The following is a 19,690-nucleotide window of genomic DNA, read 5'->3' as shown; positions in this document are numbered from 1 at the left end:
TCTAGTTAAGTTCATCGAACGTTCATTTTGATCTCTGGCCCCGTGAGCGTGTTGGTCAGGGGTGGGAGGGGCAGGTTTCATCCCTGCTTTTCTAATGCGTAGGTCAAACTGAGTCAGCCCAGTGAACCGCCCAGTGCTGCCTGGGATTCAGGTTACCCTATGCTGGCCCAGGAAAGCTTATTTTGGTTCATCTCTTGTAGTTCCTGATAGCTTGGACCGCTGGACAGCCAAGCTTTGTCTGTGACTTGTTTCTTTCTCCGAGATGTTTAACACGCCTGACACACATTCTCTGGATGACCATCAAGGCTGATTCTACCCTGCGGTGACTTTATACATCTTTTAAGTTTTCGTAGCATCATCTAGGAGTTTCTCTAGTGGGCATGAAGCCTTAACGGTGGGGTCATAGTCTCCCCTTATCACACCGGAGCCTGCAATGCCCGCGGGGCGCGATGCACCTGCTCTACATCGCCCGTCTCCTTTTCTCGTAGCCCTTTGAAGACATAATTCCAGCTTTATCAATGTTATTTGGAAAAGTAAGCCATTAGTCTAATTGTCGTTCTAGGTAATCCGTCTTTTATGTCTTACTGCTTTTAAGATCTTTTTGGTCTTTATTCTTCTTCAGTTTCACGGTGAAATGTCTTAGAGTTTTCTTTTTATTCTCCTGGAGGTTCACTGAGCTTCCCGAATCTGAAAATTGGGATCTTTCATAAATACTAAAAAGTACTCAGTCTTTTTCTCTCCATTTACTGCCTCTCACTGTCCATTCTTTCTCTCTAAATCTCTGAGTGTGTGTGTGTGTGTGTGTGTGTGTGTGTTTTCTCGTTTTGGTTTTTGTGTGTCTTACCCTCTCTTTGATATGTTTAATCTCTTTGTTTCTCTGTACTGAATCATGTGTAATTCTTCAATTCTTCTGTTCAACTAATTCTCTCTTCCAGTTATACCCGATCTACTACTTAATGTGTCCGCAGAGGTTCAAATTTCAATTATTTTTCTCTTCTAGATGTTCTGTTTCGTTCTTTTTCAAATCTTCATCTGGTCAGTTTTTGGTTTTTGTTTTTGTTTTTTTTTAGTATTAACTTAGGCTTTCTAGTCCCTCATTCATTTATTTTAATACATTTTAATACATTAAAAAGGCTTATTTTGTATTCTGTATATAACCGTTTCAATATCTGAAGTCTTTTCTTTCCAAATATGCTGCTTGTTTTTTCCTGTTCACGGTAACTTTTCTTTGTGCACACAGTGATTCTGAGCTTATATTTTGGGGAGTTTTATCTGCTGAAATGATTTGAAGCCTGGGTTGAGAGTGCATTTTTTTCAGAGAATGCTTGCTTTTGCTTCTATGAGGCGTTGGAACTTTATCGACTAGAAACTCTTTAAATTTAATTTTTGGCTTAGGGTCCTTTGGGGCAATGAGATGCACAATGACTGGCCCATGCTCAATCATGGGGGAGTGTTTTCCCTTCACCCAGAACTGAGACCAAATGAGGCTGCTGTCCTTTGAGGGAGGGGGAGTCATCGCTTATGTGAGTCTCAAATTAGAGCCCCCAGCTCGTGTGGCCCCTGGGCTTCGTCTCTGGTATTCCGCGTGGCTTTTAAGCCGGAAGCTTTTGTCACGAGACTGCTAGAGAGCCATTGCGTTGAGCACTCTCCTCCCTACTGGGACTCATGTTTTTGCTTCATTTTCAGCCTTTGCGAATCTCTCTTATTTTCTTGCCGGCAAAACCAAGTGTTCAAAAATGTGTGTGTGGTTTCGTTTTGTTTTATTCAGCGTTTTAAGCAAGATTATTACTTCTTTTAAGGATATTTATATCTGCACTACTGCTGGAAGTTTAAATTTTCACCCCCAGCAAAGTTCTTTTTTTTCCTCTGGGAGGGATACGCCTCTATTTTCTAAGTCATTTGTGAAGAGAAATGACTGATGGGACTGTGGTTTAGCGAGGTATCAAGCACCCCTGCTGTCGATCGACTCCCTCCCTCCCCAGGGTCCCTTCCTGACCCCAGCCAATTAGGTCTTCTCCTGTCTCTAACCCTCCAAGGCATTTTGTAATAATTTGTAGCATCCGAAAGATTTCACACACCACAGTTTTATAAAAGATTATCTTCCTTTAGAGAGGAAGACAAATGATAACTGCTTCCAGAAATGGCTGCTGGAAAGTTAAGCATGTGTCAGAGTCCCTTAGTAACACAGTATGGATATTTAAGTCATTCATTAATTCAGCAAGTTTTAAATACTATCTGCTAGACGCCCTGAGGGAATTACTCTCTGAAGTGGAGCCTTTACTCGAAAACATTTATCAAGTTCCTATCACGTTGCAAGAGCTGGAAAAACAGCACAAACAAAGCACAGAGGCAAGAAACAGCCTGATATATTTAGGAGCCCAAAATAGGTTAAAATAGATGGAGACAGAAATGGGATAAAGTAGCTAGGAATTTATGTAAACTTGAGCTTAGATTTGTACTGAATTAGCACGCATTCTTTACTTGTCATGCTCGAATCAATACTTTCGATTTAAATCTTAAGCTTTTACTAAAATATGGTATCTGAATACATAGAAGTCTTAATCAAAAGATAAAACAGAAATCTTGTGTTTTACAGTAGCCATGTAACCAATCCAGGGTAGTGCCGGGCCCTGGGCCACAGTGGGTTAGGGTGGCCCACAAGGTTTCCAGGACAGGAGTTGGGGTGGCGACAGGAGAGCACAGAAGGACCTTCCTGCATCAAGTATGGGGTTGGGCATCCCCACCAGGGGGTATGCGGGAACTATGACTCTACAGGAGAAAGTTGAGACCAGGGTCCCAGAACTCAGGCTGGACCCGAGGGAAAAGACCAAGCAGCAGGGTCTGAAAATCACAGGACGGCCCTGGGCTCAAGGCCACTCAAGGGCAGAGGCGGGGTGTGCATTCCAGTGTGGACGGCCCGGGAACTTCCTTTGCGTCTGTTAGGGATGGACCGGTCTACAGGAGAGTTCAACTCAAGGACGACTGAGGACCCTAGGTCAGGTAGTGTCTCTCCTGCCCTGGGTTTCAGAGCCACTCTGGTGTGGGCAGCCAAGGCTTGTCATGCGCACAGGACAGCCCCAGGGTCTGTGGCTGATGAGTGGGGCTCGAGCAAATCAGGCCCTGGAGGGACAGGCCTGATTCCCACACCTCGTCCTCAGAAGCCTTAACTGGCCACAGCTGCAGAATCGTGCCCACATCTATGGGACGAGGACGTGGGTCCCAGAAGGTGAGGCTTTGCCATGGAACTCCCGGTGGGGCTTTTGGAAGACTGTATGACATATCCCTACCGATGTCCAGATACGGCAGTCTGCTTTTCACGGGGCAGATTTTCTGGTGTTACCAAAATAAAAAGTGAATGACAGAAGCCTTGGAGCGTACACATATGACATTGTATCCCATTTCAGAATGCAGAGGCATCGGACCCCCTAAGACAGGTATATGTGCTTTGCTGGAGAAAAGCTCTGAGGGTGACAGATGTGTTTCCAGCTTTATCAATGAGCACACCATGAACTGATCCCAGGGCTAGCCTTTCTGAGAGGACACGGCCCAGGCACTTCTCTAAATCTCTTCAGTGACAGCATGGGTTTACCGAAGGCAGGAAAAGGATGAAAAGTCAAGTAGTCACTGTGGCTTTAAGACACTGCCAAGGTCTTCTAGAGTCTGAGCCACCCATCTGCCTGAGGCCCAGATCCCTGGCTGATGGGGCAAAGGGGTTCATGGAAACGCCCCTCCTCAGAGGGGAGCGAGCCTGCCTGGTTCTCATCACGCCTCCCCCGTCCCAGTTCCTGCCCGGCCCTACACAGGGCCTGGCCCTGCTCCTCTCTCAGCGACGCCCAGCCTTGTGAGGTTCACCTCCCCAGCCCACTCCCTTAAGCCCGTCCAGGAGGGGAAAGGGCGCGTTCTCCAGTCTGGGTCTCTGGGAAAGGTGTCAGGCAAGCCAGAGCTGACGGACAGAGAGGAGGTGGGAGGATGTTCTAGGCAGAGGGCAGCTGGGGACAATGCAGACCGGTCTGACTAGAGCGTGGGCGTCAGAAGCAGAGAAGGGTTAGCTAGATGGCTGGAGGCATTCGGGGATGGTCTTAAATTCTAGGCTTAGTTTGAACTTCAGTCTATAAGCAATGAGAAGTCATTTCAATTTGGGAGTAGGGGGAAGGGGTAAAAATAAGAGTGAACATTTATAATTCAAAGCTAATATAATAGCTAATATTTACACTTTACAAAGCACAGTATGTTTCTTTGGACCCTTACGACAACCCTGTGGGGACGGCCGTGCTTAGTCTGGACACAGGCATGAGGCAAATGCAGCGTCGCTCAATCATACAAGCCCCTGCCTCCCTGGAGGCTTCACAGGAAAAGAATGCGGGGTTCTCCGTGGAGGCGACAGGGGAGAGCAGCACCTTCTCTGTTCCATCCATCCCTGTCACGGAGCAGGAGGGTGAGGATGGTGGCGGGGAGCGAGGGGAGGTTAGACAAGGTCGGCGGAGGCCGTGTGTGACAGGACAGCAGCCTGAGCCACAGCCAACAGTGCAAAGGAAGCGCCTGAGCAGCCCGCACTCCGTCCAGGTGTCAGCGCCCCTGGGAATCTCCCGCGGTCCAGCTGGGGAGGCTGGCAGTTAGGCTGTTTCAGTTCGGACCACCCAGACGGCTCAGGGGAGACCTGGCTGGCCTAACAGTGCAGACACTTCGTGGGAGGTTCAAAGAGGGCTTAAAGTGTGTTTGCTACTCAGCGCAATGGGATCAGTTATGCCGCAGAAGGAATCTTCCGGAGATGCTTTCTCTGTAGTGAGAATAAGAAGGAATGGGAATTACACACGTGATTAGGAAAAGGATGAGGAATCGACCCCGTACGGAATTCTGTCTCGCTAAGCTTGTGCCACGAGGCCGATGAAACGCTGACGTGAGTGTGCGTCGTGCCCAGTCAGGGGGACGGCTGCAGACAGAGGAGGCTTGAGAACAACGAACTCAGATGTCGTGTGGGGAAAGGCGTCTGTGTATTAACAGTCTGTGATTTTCCACCTGATACGCCCCTTCCAGTTTTCCTCCCAGAGTCTCAGACAAAAGATACCTCCTGACAGAGACGGACTTCTCGGTCAGTGTAAAATGCGACAGGTTGCCCTTCCATAGGTCACCACTGTACAAACAAACACCTGGAAACTGCTTTGAACCCTGGGATTTTCAAAATTTACAAAATGTTGGATTTATATAAAATACAGTACAATAATGAAAGCCACAGATGAGGGGGTCTCAGACCCAAGTCGAATCCTGCTCTAACTTCTCTCTGGGTGAGCCCTCGGATGAGTTACTTAACATCAGGCCTCAGTTTCCTCATCCATAAGACAAACAGCACCTACCTCACGGGTTACTGTGGGGATTAAATGAGATAGACGAGGTCATACACTCAGCAAACATCGGCTCTCATCGTTACGTTATTAAACAAGGTTTTAGGAGGCATACCAGAATACGTATCTGCGGCCAGGGCAGGGCCAGAGCGAACCCCAGGGAGTACCGAATCACAGAATCGTATAACTCACTGTTTCTGAAAGGGACTTTCAAAATTGTCCCAATGCTCATCTGGTGCCAGAAAGTCTTCCTCGTGCACATGGGGACTCTGCCCCCAGTTGTACATGCCCACCTGGTGATGGGAAGCCCTGCGGTCTCAGGCCCGTCCCGGGGAGCGAGCTGGCTCTGCTGGGAAGGCTCTCTCTAGACTGAATCTCAATCTAACCTCCTAGCACGTTCACCTAGGGCTTCATTTCTTCCAGAGTCATGGGGACTGGCCCAGATGGCACCTTTCCGATTTTGAAATGATCACTGCTACTGCTACATTTAGACTCCTCTAAATTAAACAACCCCAGTTGCTTCAACTATTCTTCAAAAGCCATGTCTTCTAATCACAGCACCACCCCGGTCCCATTTCTCCAAGATTGATGGTTCTCAACCTGGGTGACACGTCTGGAGATACTTTAGGTTGTCACGAGAAGGGCAGGTGCTACTGATATCTAGAGGGTAGAGGCCAAGGATGCTGCTAAAATCCTACAGGGCACAGAATAGCCCCCGACAACGAGAATTATCCCACCCAAATAGCAGTGCTGAGCGTGAGGCACCTTCTCTGAAGCACACTCGTTAACCAGCATTCTTCCTAAAGTCCGGGCCGAACACGTGCACGGAGGAGCGTCAGCTAACACTGCCGTCGTGTGGACACGAGGTCACTGTTAAATTCACCGGAAGCTCTGGCAGTTTGTAGTGAGGGGTCTGTTAAAGCGCCCTTTCGTGCGTTGCTGCTGACCCAGGGACAGCACACACGGGGCCTGCAGGATCACTTAGAAATCACGAGCAGGTGCTGGCACTCTCTCCTGCTGAGCCCGGACGCGGCCTTGCATTGATTGTGACGGAATACTTCAGCCACCACTATCCACCACGCAAAAGAAGCTGGCATGCAAGATAAAGTCTATTTGCTGGTCGTGTCTCCCCAGTTTTATGTCATTGGGGCCCAGGTGTGATGTCATTTTGGGCCTGTACTTTGGAGGACCCCCATGATACTGTGTCACCATCCTTAGTGGCAGCTTGAAAGAAGAGATGATGCCTCAGCCTGATACTCAATAGCATGCAAGTCTCTGACATCCATTTTTCGAAAACTGCTTTCGCAAACGCAGAGCCATGCCGCCCACTGTCACTGAGGTGCTGTGGACAGAGCAGGGCTGCCCAGGAGGGGGCCTTCTCCTCCACACCCTCCTCGAGCTCACACCGCCCTGCCAATTTTTCCCTGACCTGCCAATCACCACTCTTGATACCCATGCTCTCCGTTCCCCGGATCAAAGCTGGCCTTAATTTTACCAATATAAAGAGATAAAGGAGAGGAATGAAGAGATGGAGAAATATTCTCTACACCCTGGATTCTTCAGGGGGGAAAAAAATTGAGTGCAACAATCTAAGTTTCTCACAAACCTAAAACCCATACTAATCCATGGCTATAAAATGGTGACACAATTTTACCTTGAAGCCCGACGCTCTGTTCCACGCAGTGTTTAAATATAATTTCTTTTCTCCATTTATGGGGAAAAAATAGAGAGAGGGAGAAACTTTTTGGATAGGCTGAAATAAATGTCTTTGATTTCAGCATTCCTTTATAAACCCACTCACTTTGTGAGCTTGGGGACAAAGCAATATGTCTGATTTATATAAACATTTATTTGATTTACTCAAATATTCTGCTTGGTAGATTCAATGCAAAAGTAGAATTTTTTCAGATTAATCGCGTGTTTGCTACCTTAATCCACTTTTCAGAGTGTTAATCATCAGTCGTACAGGTGGAAGTAAGCTAACGATCTATCAGGAGTGTGGTATCCCTCAGCCGTGTCGGTATTTGAGAAGGAGGCAGGAAGCAGAGAACGTAGAAACCATTAACGTCTGACTAAACCGAAGCGCGCCTGACGTCTTCCAGAATGACCCCGGAGGAGATGCGCAGGGGAGATGCGGGAGCCTCCTGCCACCGGGGGCTCCTCCCGGAAGTGTGGCTCATAAGAGCACAGGCTCGCAAGCTGGACTCTGGGTTTGAGGCCTGGCTCTCCCACTTTCCAGCTGTGTGAGCTTGGTCAGTTACCTCAGCTGAGCCTCAGTTTCCCCACGTGTGAAAAGGCAACGATAGTGGTGCTTGCCTCGGTGCCGTGCGGCATGAGACCCCCCGTGTAGCACCGGCGCACGGAACGTGCCCGATGAGCATGAGCTATCGTTTTATCGCCCTCTTGGACCTTGGTTGTAATGAAAGATTGTCCTTAAGAGAGAGGTATTTCTATTCTAGTTTATTTCTTAGTGATTCAGTAATACACTCTGTCTGCTGCAATTTGCGTTTCTATAGCACCAACTAACTCACACGTGGTTGAAAAACGGGACCGATGACCACGTAGCATGGAAGCCGTGCTGGTTCTCAGGCATTTCCTCCCGTCCCCGATGCGAGGGGGCTGAAACGGCATGGCGGGGGCGGGGAGGACCACTTCGGTGGGAAGGGCTCAGCGTGGCTTCCACTTCTTTCTTTCTTTCAATTTTAAGTGAACACCCGCACTCGGAGCTCTCTCCCGGAGAAGCACCTCCTGGCCTTGCAGATCCCAGGCTGCACCTGCCTCTGTGCCCACCTCGCCGGCTCACGGCAGCCTAAGGCAGAGTTCTGCTCTGCTGCTTCTGGGCATTTTCAGTACCGAAGCAGCTTCTGGCCCCACGCAGCTGCTGGTTTGGGCCGTCCGAGTTATCTCCCAAGGTACCACCAAGTATTGCTTCTGTTAGACTCATTACAAAGTCACAGAGGTTTCCAGTGGCCTGCTCTTAACCTTCTTTCCCCCCATAAGCCCTGTTACTTTTACTGTGCAATTTTATAGAACGTGAGGGTTTTCAGGAGCACAGGTTACTTCTTAGTGGAAATGCCTAACTTCTTTCGAGCGCTGCAGAGAGCGGCAGCAGCGGGAGCAAAGACGTGTGAAGGGACTGAGCAAGGCCTCCCTGCGGAGTGCCTGTGTCCCTGCCAGAAGCCCAGGCTGCGAGGCCGGCCCCTCTTCCCAGTCCAGACACTACAGAAGGACGCCTGGGTCCTGACCCCGTCTGATGCGGCACAGACAACCACTTTTCTCTGGGTTTCTGCTTTGGAGAGAGAGTGTAGCGGCATGAATTCGCTAAATACCTTCCTGAGTAAAGCCTTTCTCTTTACCTTCTTCGAAACTTGTTCATGGACATGCACTTCGAGTCTCCTTATTCCTCTCACACGCCAGTGCTCGCTCCCTCCCTGGGAGTCCTGTGAGAACGTGTCCCTCTCTGCACGGAAGCCCTGGCCACCGCCTGTCCCGTGTTACTATGGTGGCGTGTGTGTGTGCGTGCACGGATGCCCATGCACATTATGTCTGCAAGTGGGCGTGCCTTTCACCTCAGTGACACTCAGTGATGCTCCTCCAGGGCAGCCACTTTGTTTACTGCCTAATAAATGTTTACTGAGTGAACAACTCCCACCCCCACCCCCCACCCCCGCCCCGCAAAGCACCGGCTCACTCTGGGCCCTTTCCTAAGGTGAGTCTCACACCCGCGCTGTGAAGCCCAACGCAGATGCTCGAAGACAAAGCTGTGCGTTCAAACTTCCCTGTAGCACAGTTACTGGGAATTATTCTGGGGAAGTAAAAACCAAAAAGTGATGTAAGAACCTTATGTGCAATATATTATTCATCTTTTTAAAAAATTAATAAGCGGCAGACAGGAATTGTTGAATTTGGCTGCTCTGATAGTTCCCGCTTCCGTCTGCCAGGCTCTGGAGGGTGACTGTCTCCTGAGGGAGTGACAGTGTGGAGAGAACCTCCAGGTGACTCCTGCTTAGAGAGGAGACTGGCTAGCAGGGTTCTGCCTCCACAGCAGGGGGACGTGTGGGCCTGGAAGGAGGGAGGGAGGGGGGTGGACTCAGCTGCTTTGACTGAAACACCAACCTGCACTGTCCCTTCCTCTGGGGGAGTGTCCGGGGATCTGTTGAGTGTCTTTGCTGCCCAGCCCCGCCTTCGAGAGGGTAGGGGACAGCGTGCGTGAAGGCCTGTGGCAGGGGGTACCTATGGTGGTTCAGTGTGGATGGAGGGCAGGTTCGCAGGGGAGGTGTGGGAGAGGGAGGCTGGAGAGGGAGGTGAGAACCCCTGTGCAAGGCCCTGTGGGCTACACCAAAGAGTGGCTTTTTATCGTGACGGAAATGGAAAGGGCTTCGGAGTTTTAAGAAGACTATCATGATCGGTTTTGTAACCACCGTTGCCAATAGCTCAGTGGCTGAACCAAGGGGTCGTCCCCATGACGATTTCCATCAGTGCCACCGAGGAAACACACGCTCTGAGTCAGAAATGTCCGCTCGCTGTATAACCATAGCAGAAGAATGAGAATAGCTCCACTTACCGAAGATTTCTACGTGCCAGGCACTACTCCAAATGATATTTTAACGTGTGTTAACTTAGTCTTTGCAAGATAGAAACCTAAGGTCGCACAATCATTAAGTGCTGGTGCTGCGACTTGAACCTACGTGGGTTGGGTCTGGAGGCCCTGCTTGCGACTGGGGCCCTACCCGCCTCGTGAGCCCCCAGCCCCCACTCTCAACCAGGTCGTCTCCCCTAAGCTGATCTGACACAGAAATGCTGATGGCACCACTGATCCTGGCAGTGCGAACACTGGGTTGGAGAGATCCGGACCAGAAGCAGGGATAACTGTTGGGAGACTGTCACTATCATGCTGGTGACTGGAAGCAGCGAAGACAGAAATGGAGGGATGTGAGGGACATTAAGACCTGATAATTCAAACAGATGAGAAAATGAACATTGAATTCCTAGCACCAAGCCTGGTACATGCTATTTTTGATGTATCAAAGTATTATGATATTTTTATTATTATCAGTTGGATTAGTCTCCAGGTTTAAGTCATCAATTTTAATAATAAATTTACATGAAATAGCTGCAAGTAAACTTTTTCTATAGTGAAAAGAAATATGAATAGCCCTTTACAGATTATGCAACATTCATTGTCAAATTTGATGTTAAAATCACCTTTCTGTATTAGTTTGATAGGGCTGCTGTAACAAAGTACCACAAACTGGGTGGCTTAAACAGAAATTTATTGTCTCACGGTTCTGGAGACCAGCATCCAGGTGTCGTAGGGTTGGTTCCTTCTGAGGCTCATGAGGGAGAATCCATCACAGGCCTGTCCCCCAGCTTCTGGTGCTTTGCTGACAATCTTTGAAGTTCCTTGCCTTACAGATTTCTGCTTTCTTCTTCACGGGTGTTTTCCGTGTGTGTGTCCAAATTCCTTTTTATAAGGACACCAGTGATTTTGGATTAGGGGACCGTTTTATTACAGTGTGACCTCATTTTAACTAAATTACACTGGCAACAATCCTACTTCGAAATAAAGTCACACTCCGAGGCACTGGGGATTAGCACTTCAACATATGAATTTTGGCAGGACACACTCCAACGGACAACACCTTTATAGCAGGTAAAGCAGGAAGGATTCTTATTCCCATTTTAAAGACAAAGAAACTGAGTCTCAGAAAGATGAAGTCGTTTCTCCAAGGTAAGTGAGTCCCTGGGTCACAAATGCATGTCTTCTGTCTGGCCTAGTGGTCAGAGAGCCAAACGGCATCTCTTGCTATGAGCTTGTCTAGTCGTCCTCACATACTTGGACCAGGAAGCACCGAGGCTGCACCAAGGTGTGTTAAGTGATGAGAGGTGGTCAAATGTGGTCTCCTCTCAGAATCAACTGCAGATGCCCTGTTATTAGCAGCTTCATTCTGCTCATTCGGTGGCTGGCCGTGTGGCTGCACCTCATGAGGGCTTGACTTCCAGAAGACCTGTTTACTCAAATTGTTTCTCGTCAGTCTGTTGTTTCTCTCTGGTGGGCCCGGAGCCGAGAGGAGCTGGGTACAATGAAGCCGTTCAGGGCAGAGAGCAGAATGCCCCGAGCCTCCCCTTTCTCTCTATAGCATCATTCTTTGCCACGCTGTGCCTTGCTTTTGTCCTGCCTGTCGAGTGTAGGCGTAGGGAGTGTGTGAACTGCCAGCAGTGAGAGAGTGTGGCGAGGACACCTGCCTGATGACTTATCACCAGGGCAGGGAGCAACGGGCGAGCTTCCCAGGAATGGCTCTGCCAACTCGCCACCTTCCGTTCTGCCTTAGTCACTCTCACCAGCGAAAGCTGCTGTCTGGGTTCCCCTAGGCAGAGAGGAGAGGCACAGCCCATTCGTGAGCCCCACCCTTGGGAGGCAGTGTGGGAAGTAGTGGAGGGCAGATTCCAGGGATAGATTCTAATCCCGGCTCTGCCACTTACCCACTGTGTGAATTCAGGGATGTTCAGCCTCCCTGTCCTTTCCTCGTCTGTAAAATGGAGATGATAAATTTGTTTACCTCAAAAGGTCATCACGTGGATAAAGGATACAAGCCTTAAACGGTGCCTAACACAGGTCTGCCACATAACTCGAGCACTCGGCCAATGTAAGCAAGTCCTTCCTTGTTTATTTCCCAAATGCCATTTGTTGATCTGTTCATTGAAACTGGCAGGATACATATAAGAAGTTAACAGTGGTTACATCTGGATGGTGGAATATTTGCTTATTCATATTTTCTAAAACTTTTAGTAGTAAATATGTATTACTTTTTTAATAAGAGAAAATAAGTCCCCATCGAGGATCTATGGGGCACACTGAACTAGGGATGAGAGGGTACAAAGCGAAGACGTGACCCTCGTCCTTAGTGGAGTTTAAAGTCTATGGAAAGAGACAAAACAGGTAAATTAACGATATAAGAGGGACGGGCAGCAATGCACGGGGCGGGCCCAGTGTGGATCCAGTCCCCCTCAGGGGCGCCCGGCATTGCAGAGACGCCGTTGGTTTTGCCCCAGCATTCTTTGTGCGTGGTCTTCCCTGATCTGGAAACAGGAAAGCAAGATGACACACACGGCCAGGTAAAAGGGTCACTCCTCTAACCTAGCCCCGCGCCCTGGGGGGCGGGGACAGGATTGCTGAGATCCCTTTCTACGGTGCCTACTTCCAGGAAGGGGTTTCTGTCGAAGAAAACGTCGAGATGCTTTATGTAGCACCTCTTACAAGTGACAGGTGTGAGCCCAGCATGTCAAGTGGGATGAAGTAATTTCCTGTTTCTCTGTCTCTCCACAGCATTATCAGCAGCATCATCGTTCTGGCTGGAGCAATCGCACTTATCATCGGTTTTGGTATTTCAGGTATGTGATTTCGTGCATTAGCGCCATCCATTCGCCCCTCGCCACTAGGCCCCAATCACTCAGTGTGGCAGGATGAAAAGGGCACAGGTCTTGGACCCAGGAAGCCTCAGAGTGGAGACCTGGTTCTTCTACTTATTGACTGTGTTCTCCTCGCATTAGTCATTTAGCTCTCTGCGGCTCAGGTTCCTCATTTACAGAGTAGAAGAAATAATGTCCACAGCTCCAGGTAGTAGAGAGAATCAAATGGGATGTTTATCAGGGTGCTCTATCTACCAGCCCTTGCTGAAGACATCACTCTGGGCTCGGAGGTCAAGTGCTGTGGCTGAGCCATTCTTTCAATGATGGACCTGGGTAGATGAGTCCTTTGTAATGAAGCTTCAGCTAAAATGTTGAAGAATATCGAGTTTTTGCACAAAAGGGTACAAAGGGGTACAAAGGTCTTAGGCCATGACTGCTGTTCCATGTGGGAAACCGATGCCTTCGTGGCATGAATGGTGAGTTTGAGTGGTTAACGTACGTCCACTGCAGGAACCGTCTTCTCTCTCCTCCTCGGGGTAGACCAGGTCTCGGAAGCAGCTGTTATGGACACCACGTTCATTAAGACGCTGGGCGAGTTAGGCTGACAGCTATCTCCTCCAAGGCAAGTTTTTTTGCTATTTCCCTTAAGCTGCCTGACTCAGGCCAACACCTTTATTTTAACTTAGTCTGTGGCCAAAGCTGTCACTTCATAACTTCTGTTTAATAGTTTCAGCTGCCCTTTCTCTCTGTCACTCTCCTCCAGGGGGGGGTGTGCTGCCACCAAACAGTGGTCCCAAGGCCTAAACGAAGAAAACTCAATGTAGGTATGTTTGCTGGAAAAGATGTCAGCGGCACCTTTCTCACTTCCTTTATCACCAAAAATGTATACTTGTCTTTCGTCCATTTTTCTATTGAGTGATCTTTTTTTTTCTTTTTAATTTGTAGGAATTCTTTATTCTTTTTTTATCTTTATTATTATTATTTTATTATTTATTATTTATGCCTACAGCACCTGGTCTTCCTAGGTGGTCTCCCACCCAAGTACTAACCAGGCCCAACCCTGCTTAGCTTCTGAGATCAGACATCGGGCTTGTTCAGGGTGGCATGGCCATAGACCATGGACCACGGCACCACTGGGGCACAAACCCAGGACCTTCTACGTGTAAAGCAGACGTGCTAACTGCTACACTGTGGAACCACGTTCTCTCTATTTATTCTAGATGCAGTTTGGTTATATGTATTGCAAGATCTCTTCTACTCTATGGCTTGCTTTTTCACTCTCTTAATGATGCTTTTTCACTCTCTTAATGATGCTTTTTCACTCTCTTAATGACGTCTTTCAATGAGCAGAAGCTCTTAATTCTAACATAGTCCAACTTACCAATCTTCGTATTTCTATCCAGAGCTTATAGTAACCCATTTGGTTAAGAAGTCTTTGCCTATCCCGAGGTCATGAAGATTCTTTTAAGTCATCTTGCAGAAGCTTCACTGTTTCCGCTTTCCCAGGTGTATCTATGAACCATCCAGAATTAATTCTGTGCCCGGTGTAACATAGTAGTCAAGATTCACCTGTTCCACGTGGCTGTCCAATTGACCCAACGCCACTTATTGAAAATGCTGTCCTTCCCCTACTGCTCACCAGAGCCATTTTTGTCATAAATCAAGTATCCAGATGTGTATGGCTCTGTTTCTGAACTCACCAGCCCATTTCACTCTAATATTCTTTTATAATTTACTTCTCTTCATGTTATTTTTTCTCCTTTCCTATTCCTAATCTTGGGCATTTTTGTCTGTCTGTCTGTCTCTTTCTTTAGTGTCTTAAAACAGATTTACAAGGTGTCATGGGTGTTGTGGTAGTTCTGAGAGAATCAGGTTTTAGTTTTATTTTTACTTTCCCTGATTGTTTATCCATTTAATTAATTTTGGCTTTTATCTTTGTTAATGTCCCTCTTTCTGCTTTGTTTTCCTAGTTTTAAATTCTTTTTATATCTTAAAAAAAGCCCTTCATAAAACAGTATGCCCAGAAAGCCAATAAACAGCCCTTCAGTAGATATTGCCACTCGGCTTCCCAAAGCGCTTACCAAGCTGCCCTTCCCAGGAAGTGTGTGAGGGATCCAGCACCGGGTACTGTGGAATCTTGTGGTTTTCATTTCCATTTACTGGTCACTGAGGAGACTGAGTGTATTTTCACATGAGAAACATAACGCTAAGTGACAGTGCCTGAAACAGAGCTGTACATTCTGCTTAATTCCATGTGTGTAAAGCTCAAAAACAAGCCAATGAGTCTGTGTCATGAGAAGGTGGAGTCACGGTCAGTGACCCGGGAAAGGGGACAGCGTGGCCTTTGGGAGGGGGCACGGGGGGCGTCCTGGAGGCAGCAGCGTTCTTGGTGCGGACGGTGGTTACATGGGATGAAGCTGTGATAATTCTTCAAATTATTCAGTCGCAATGTGTCCATTTTTATGCATGTCTGTAATACAATACACGCACAGAAGTACGTGTGTGTGTGTGTGTGTGTGTGTGTAGAAATAAAATACCAACTGGTAAATACTTTGGACTAACTTTAAAAAACATCAATGCGTACATTTTGGTACCTTCCTCACTAATGCTTAAATGCTTGCCCTTCACTCTACATCTTGGCGACCAGCGATTTTTGGCCTAGGGCTAAATGGCTTGTCATCAGACCCCCTCTGAAGTTACCTTTCGGTTGTTAGTGGCTTTAATTACACTAGCAAGAATTTTCACATTTTGCAGCTTCCCTGTGACAGTCAACACTTTGCTACTTAAACCTTTTCCGGCCGCACAGCTACGGTGACCTCAAGTGCTTAGCTCAGTGCCTCGACTACAGAGGAGAGGGTGCCCCTTAGGTGCTTGTTGAACAGACAAGGGAACGAATGAATACACGGTTAAAAGTTACAGTCTACTCAATCCAACCACCAATCCAATCAATCTTTCCGAATGATTCTAGTTCATAATGGCTATCGATATCATTGACTTAAGGTTTCACATGTGGCGAGTCAGGCACTATATTAATCTCTTTACCTGCCTCGTATCATTTAGACCTCTGAGAGACCCTCTGGGGGAACTACGGTTATCAGCAACCTCACTTTACAGATGAAAAAGCTATGGAATAAAGAAGTTAGACAACTCGCCTAAGGTCACATGTCCAGGAAGTGGCAGAGTGGCACCTGAACCCCGACAGCCTGAGACCTGTGCCATGTTGTCAGACACCATGCTTTGCTGCTGTTCCCTGCACTGTCCCTTGATCTGGCCTGGCCCAGTAGCTTCCCTCATTTCTTCTCATACAAACAACTGCTACCACCAACTCTGCCCCTTCTCTGGCAAGAATGGCACTCATGTGCGCCACCCCAGGCTCCACTGGTGTAGGCTGAACCTGTGTGTTTCTACCTTTAAGCCATGTGCTACGGTGCCCATCTGGACCGCCGGGTTCCCGCAGATGCTGACCATCTGCTGACAGCTTCTAGGATGCTCTCTATGTCACTGCAATCTACAGAACTTGTCTTACTGAGTCATTTCAAAGAAAAGTTCATTTTCCATGTTTTATCCAGTGGTGTTGGAACCATAATTTTTGTAAAGAATCCTTGCCTTGTGTGACCTGTAACCCCGTTTTCCAAGAGATTCCTGCTCCTCTGGCAGAGGGCGATCGAATAGTGCTCGCCCCGTGTCGACACAGGCCGGCTCAGATTTAGCTTGTCCCCTGTCACAGCTAGCTCCTCTCTGCCCATGCAGACCAGGGTTGTGACACAAGCTGGAGAAGTCATTTTCAGTCAGTGACTGGGTCTTCCAGCTTTAAAGAAGTTTGATGGACTTTTAGAGGCCAATGAAATCATTAAAATCGCTGCCCATCTAAATTAACATAATTCTGTATTAAGGGACAGCTGCCCCTAACCCACCCACTAGAGCCCTCGGCCGACCAACTCACGTGAGAGCCCCTGGTGGTTAAGAGACCTGCAGAGTCACATCAGGCCCGACCGTGTTTCCCAGAACGTAGCTCCCTGAGCCAATATTTGTTTGCAAGTTTGGATACAGATTTCTTTGGGTGAGAAGCAATATTTACATGCTGTTGCTGACAAATTAAATTTCATTTTATCGCTTTTAAGCATCATTCATTTGCCTAACAAATAAGTATTCATTGATTGTTTTCTGGGTGCCAAGAAATGGCTAGGTCCTCATGGTTTTTTATGTTCTCGCTGGCCTTTATTCCTCCTCTTGATTTGATATGGGAAGGATGGGATTTAATCAACATGACACTCATTCCATCTGCCACATCTTTAATGCAACTCTAAATGAGCTGGAGCCTGCAGCAGGTCCCTGGGGCACTCCACAGCAGCCTACTTTTAATCATTAAGTTCTCTAAGAGATATTTCAACAAATTCCCTACCTGTGGGCTCAAGGCCAACACATTAAAATTAATTCGGTAGCACAATTACCAAACTAAAATATGTCATTACTGTTTCATTCTCTCCATAAACGGTGTTAATTACGTATTTTTTCTGAAAAGTAATTTTTCAATTCAACTTTAACGGCACTTTATAAACTACAATCAAGTTTACCCTTGCTCTAACGTAGCTACATTTGCTCCATGGTTTTATCGAGAACCTCTGTGTGTTTTCACTGCCTTCTTTTTCAATGGCTCACATTTCCCCCAAATTCAGATGCGGCGATCCTGCCAAATGTACCTTACGCCTATGATCATTTTGGATGGAACCATTATCTTAAACAGCGCCTTGATTTCTACTGATTTCCATTCATTCATTCAACAAATATTATTTTCCGCTGTAGAAACACAGCACTAGGCACTTGTCTTAGTTTGCTCAACTGCCATAACAAAATACCACAGACTGGGTGGCTTAAACCACAGGAAGACAGTTCTAGAGGCCGGGAGGTGCCCCAGGTCCCAGGACGCTTCACCTCTAAGGCTTCCATCAAAGGTCCTCTGGCCTGTTGAAACAGAAGTGAGGACATCACCCTTTGAAACCAAAGAGGCAGCCCTAACGATCTGAGTCACCTTCAGGATTATTCTTGTCTTTTCTGGAAGAACAGCACATGTTCACAGCTGAATAGCTCTATGGTCCAGTCCTATAGGACCTAGGAAGCCCGACAGCCTTCCTTAATTTTGTCTTTTTTCTACCTCCTTAGTTTTCCTGTCCTCAGCTGGCAGTGTTTCTGCTGGTACGATACCATCTCTATTCATGACTTGAGCTGAGGTGGCCGATTAGGCCCATAAGTGGTACTTAGTCTCCTCATCGAATGGCTGCTTAGCTACAGCCTAGTGCTCTCTTCAGAACAGCTTTCTCATTTTTTGCAATCTGGATAGGCTGAGAATCTTCAAAATCTTCAAGTTATGGTTCCTTTTTGCTTAACAATCCTTTCTTCAATTAATCTCTCTCCTTTCCCATATTTTACTATACAGAGTCAAGAGTAACCAAGCTTCTTGTTCAACACTTTGCTGATAAATCTCCTTGGCTAAATATGCCATTTTATCACTCGCAAATTCAACCTTCCACAAAACACTAGAGCACAGTTCAGCCAAGTTCTTTGCTACTTTATAATGATAATTGCCTTTCCTCCAGTTTCCAATCACATATTCTTCATTTTCATGTGAGATCGCACCAGATGGCCCTTAACATCCATACTTCTAGCAGGCATGTCCAAATTCTTCCAGTCTTCACCCATTACCCAGTTCCAAAGCATGTGTAGACGTGCCTCGATATTTATTACAGCAGTACCCCACTTTTTGGTACCAAAATTTGTATCCGTCAGGATTCTTCAGAGAAACAGAACCGATAGGATGTGTGTGTGTGCATGCATGTGTGCACATACGTGTGCGTGTATAGAGAGAGACAGAGAGAGAGACAGACAGACAGACAGAGAGACAGAGACAGAGAGACAGAGAGATTTAGAAAGCACTGGCTCACATGATTACGGAGGCCGCGAAGTGCCAAGATCTGCAGTGAGCAACCTGGAGACCCAAAGGGTTTAGTTCCACTCTGAGTCTGAAGGCTTGAGAACCAGGAGAGCCACTGGTGCAGTTCCGGTCCGAAGGCCAGAGGACTCGAGACCCCAGGGACAGTGTCTCAGGTTGAGTCCAAGGCAGGAAAAGACAGATGTCCCAGCTCAAAGCCGTCAGGCAGGCAGCAAGAGTTCCCTTTCACTCGCTGTTTTGTTGTTGTTCTAATCAGATCTTCAGTTGCCTGGATGAGGCCCACCCGCATCAGGGAGAGTGATCTGCCTGACACCGTTTACTGATTCAAATATTAACCTCATCTACGAACGTCCTCACAGGCACACCCAAGACTTTTGACAAAATGTCTGGGCACCCTGTGGCCCAGGAAAGTTGACGCATAAAATCAATCATTGCAGCATTATAGGAATTACCAATATTATTTAAGCAGTTTCTGCCCTTGAAAAGCGTACAAATTAGTGCCAGAGACAGACTCGAGACCAGGTAGCGGAGACAGCAGCCATCATGAAGACAAAGGGAAGTGTCAAGGGAGAGTAGAGAGGGAATCTATTAACTTCGTCTTGGTGGATCAAAAGGCTTTCATGCAAGGGCTGCCATCTGAGCAGCCTTGAATATAAATGGAGTTTGGATAACTGGTGATAAAGGAGAGGGGAGACCTATAAATTGCAGGTGCAAGGTGAACAAGGCAGTACCAGCCGGGCCGGCATGTCCTGATGTCAGTCTGTCACGTAAAAATAATTGAAAAACAAATTAAATCTTTAAAGTAGCGTTCAAAACAGTGCCAGGGCAGGGCGTGAGGTGTGTTGCATTCACGTTACACAGCAAAACTCACACTGTTTCATAATCCCTTGCGCAAACCTCCCACGAGCACGGCTGCGCGTGGCCGCTGCTCCCGGCTCTCTCCTCTCCACTCCGCTCCCAGTCCAGAGCCTCCAAAACCTCCCAGCCCGGCCTA

General features: G+C 47.6%; 2 protein-coding genes and 1 pseudogene across 2 annotated transcripts in view; 1 reads left to right on the top strand and 2 right to left on the bottom strand.

Annotated features, from left to right (window-relative positions):
* The window catches only part of MAN1A2 (mannosidase alpha class 1A member 2), a 266,574-nt gene that overhangs the window by 221,716 nt on the left and 25,168 nt on the right, over positions 1-19,690 (bottom strand). The window lies entirely within an intron of this gene.
* The window catches only part of VTCN1 (V-set domain containing T cell activation inhibitor 1), a 47,317-nt gene that overhangs the window by 16,271 nt on the left and 11,356 nt on the right, over positions 1-19,690 (top strand). The window contains exon 2 of the mRNA XM_039841317.1: positions 12,667-12,731. Coding sequence (XP_039697251.1) covers positions 12,667-12,731 — 65 coding nt within the window. The remainder of the gene's footprint in view (positions 1-12,666; positions 12,732-19,690) is intronic.
* Positions 13,750-13,865, bottom strand: LOC120585272 (uncharacterized; annotated as a pseudogene).

Source organism: Pteropus medius, unplaced genomic scaffold (assembly GCF_902729225.1).
Source record: "Pteropus medius unplaced genomic scaffold, Ma_sr-lr_union100, whole genome shotgun sequence".
Taxonomy (NCBI): domain Eukaryota; kingdom Metazoa; phylum Chordata; class Mammalia; order Chiroptera; family Pteropodidae; genus Pteropus; species Pteropus medius.
Note: the sequence above shows the minus strand (reverse complement) of the source record. Positions and strands in the feature narration are given on the sequence as shown.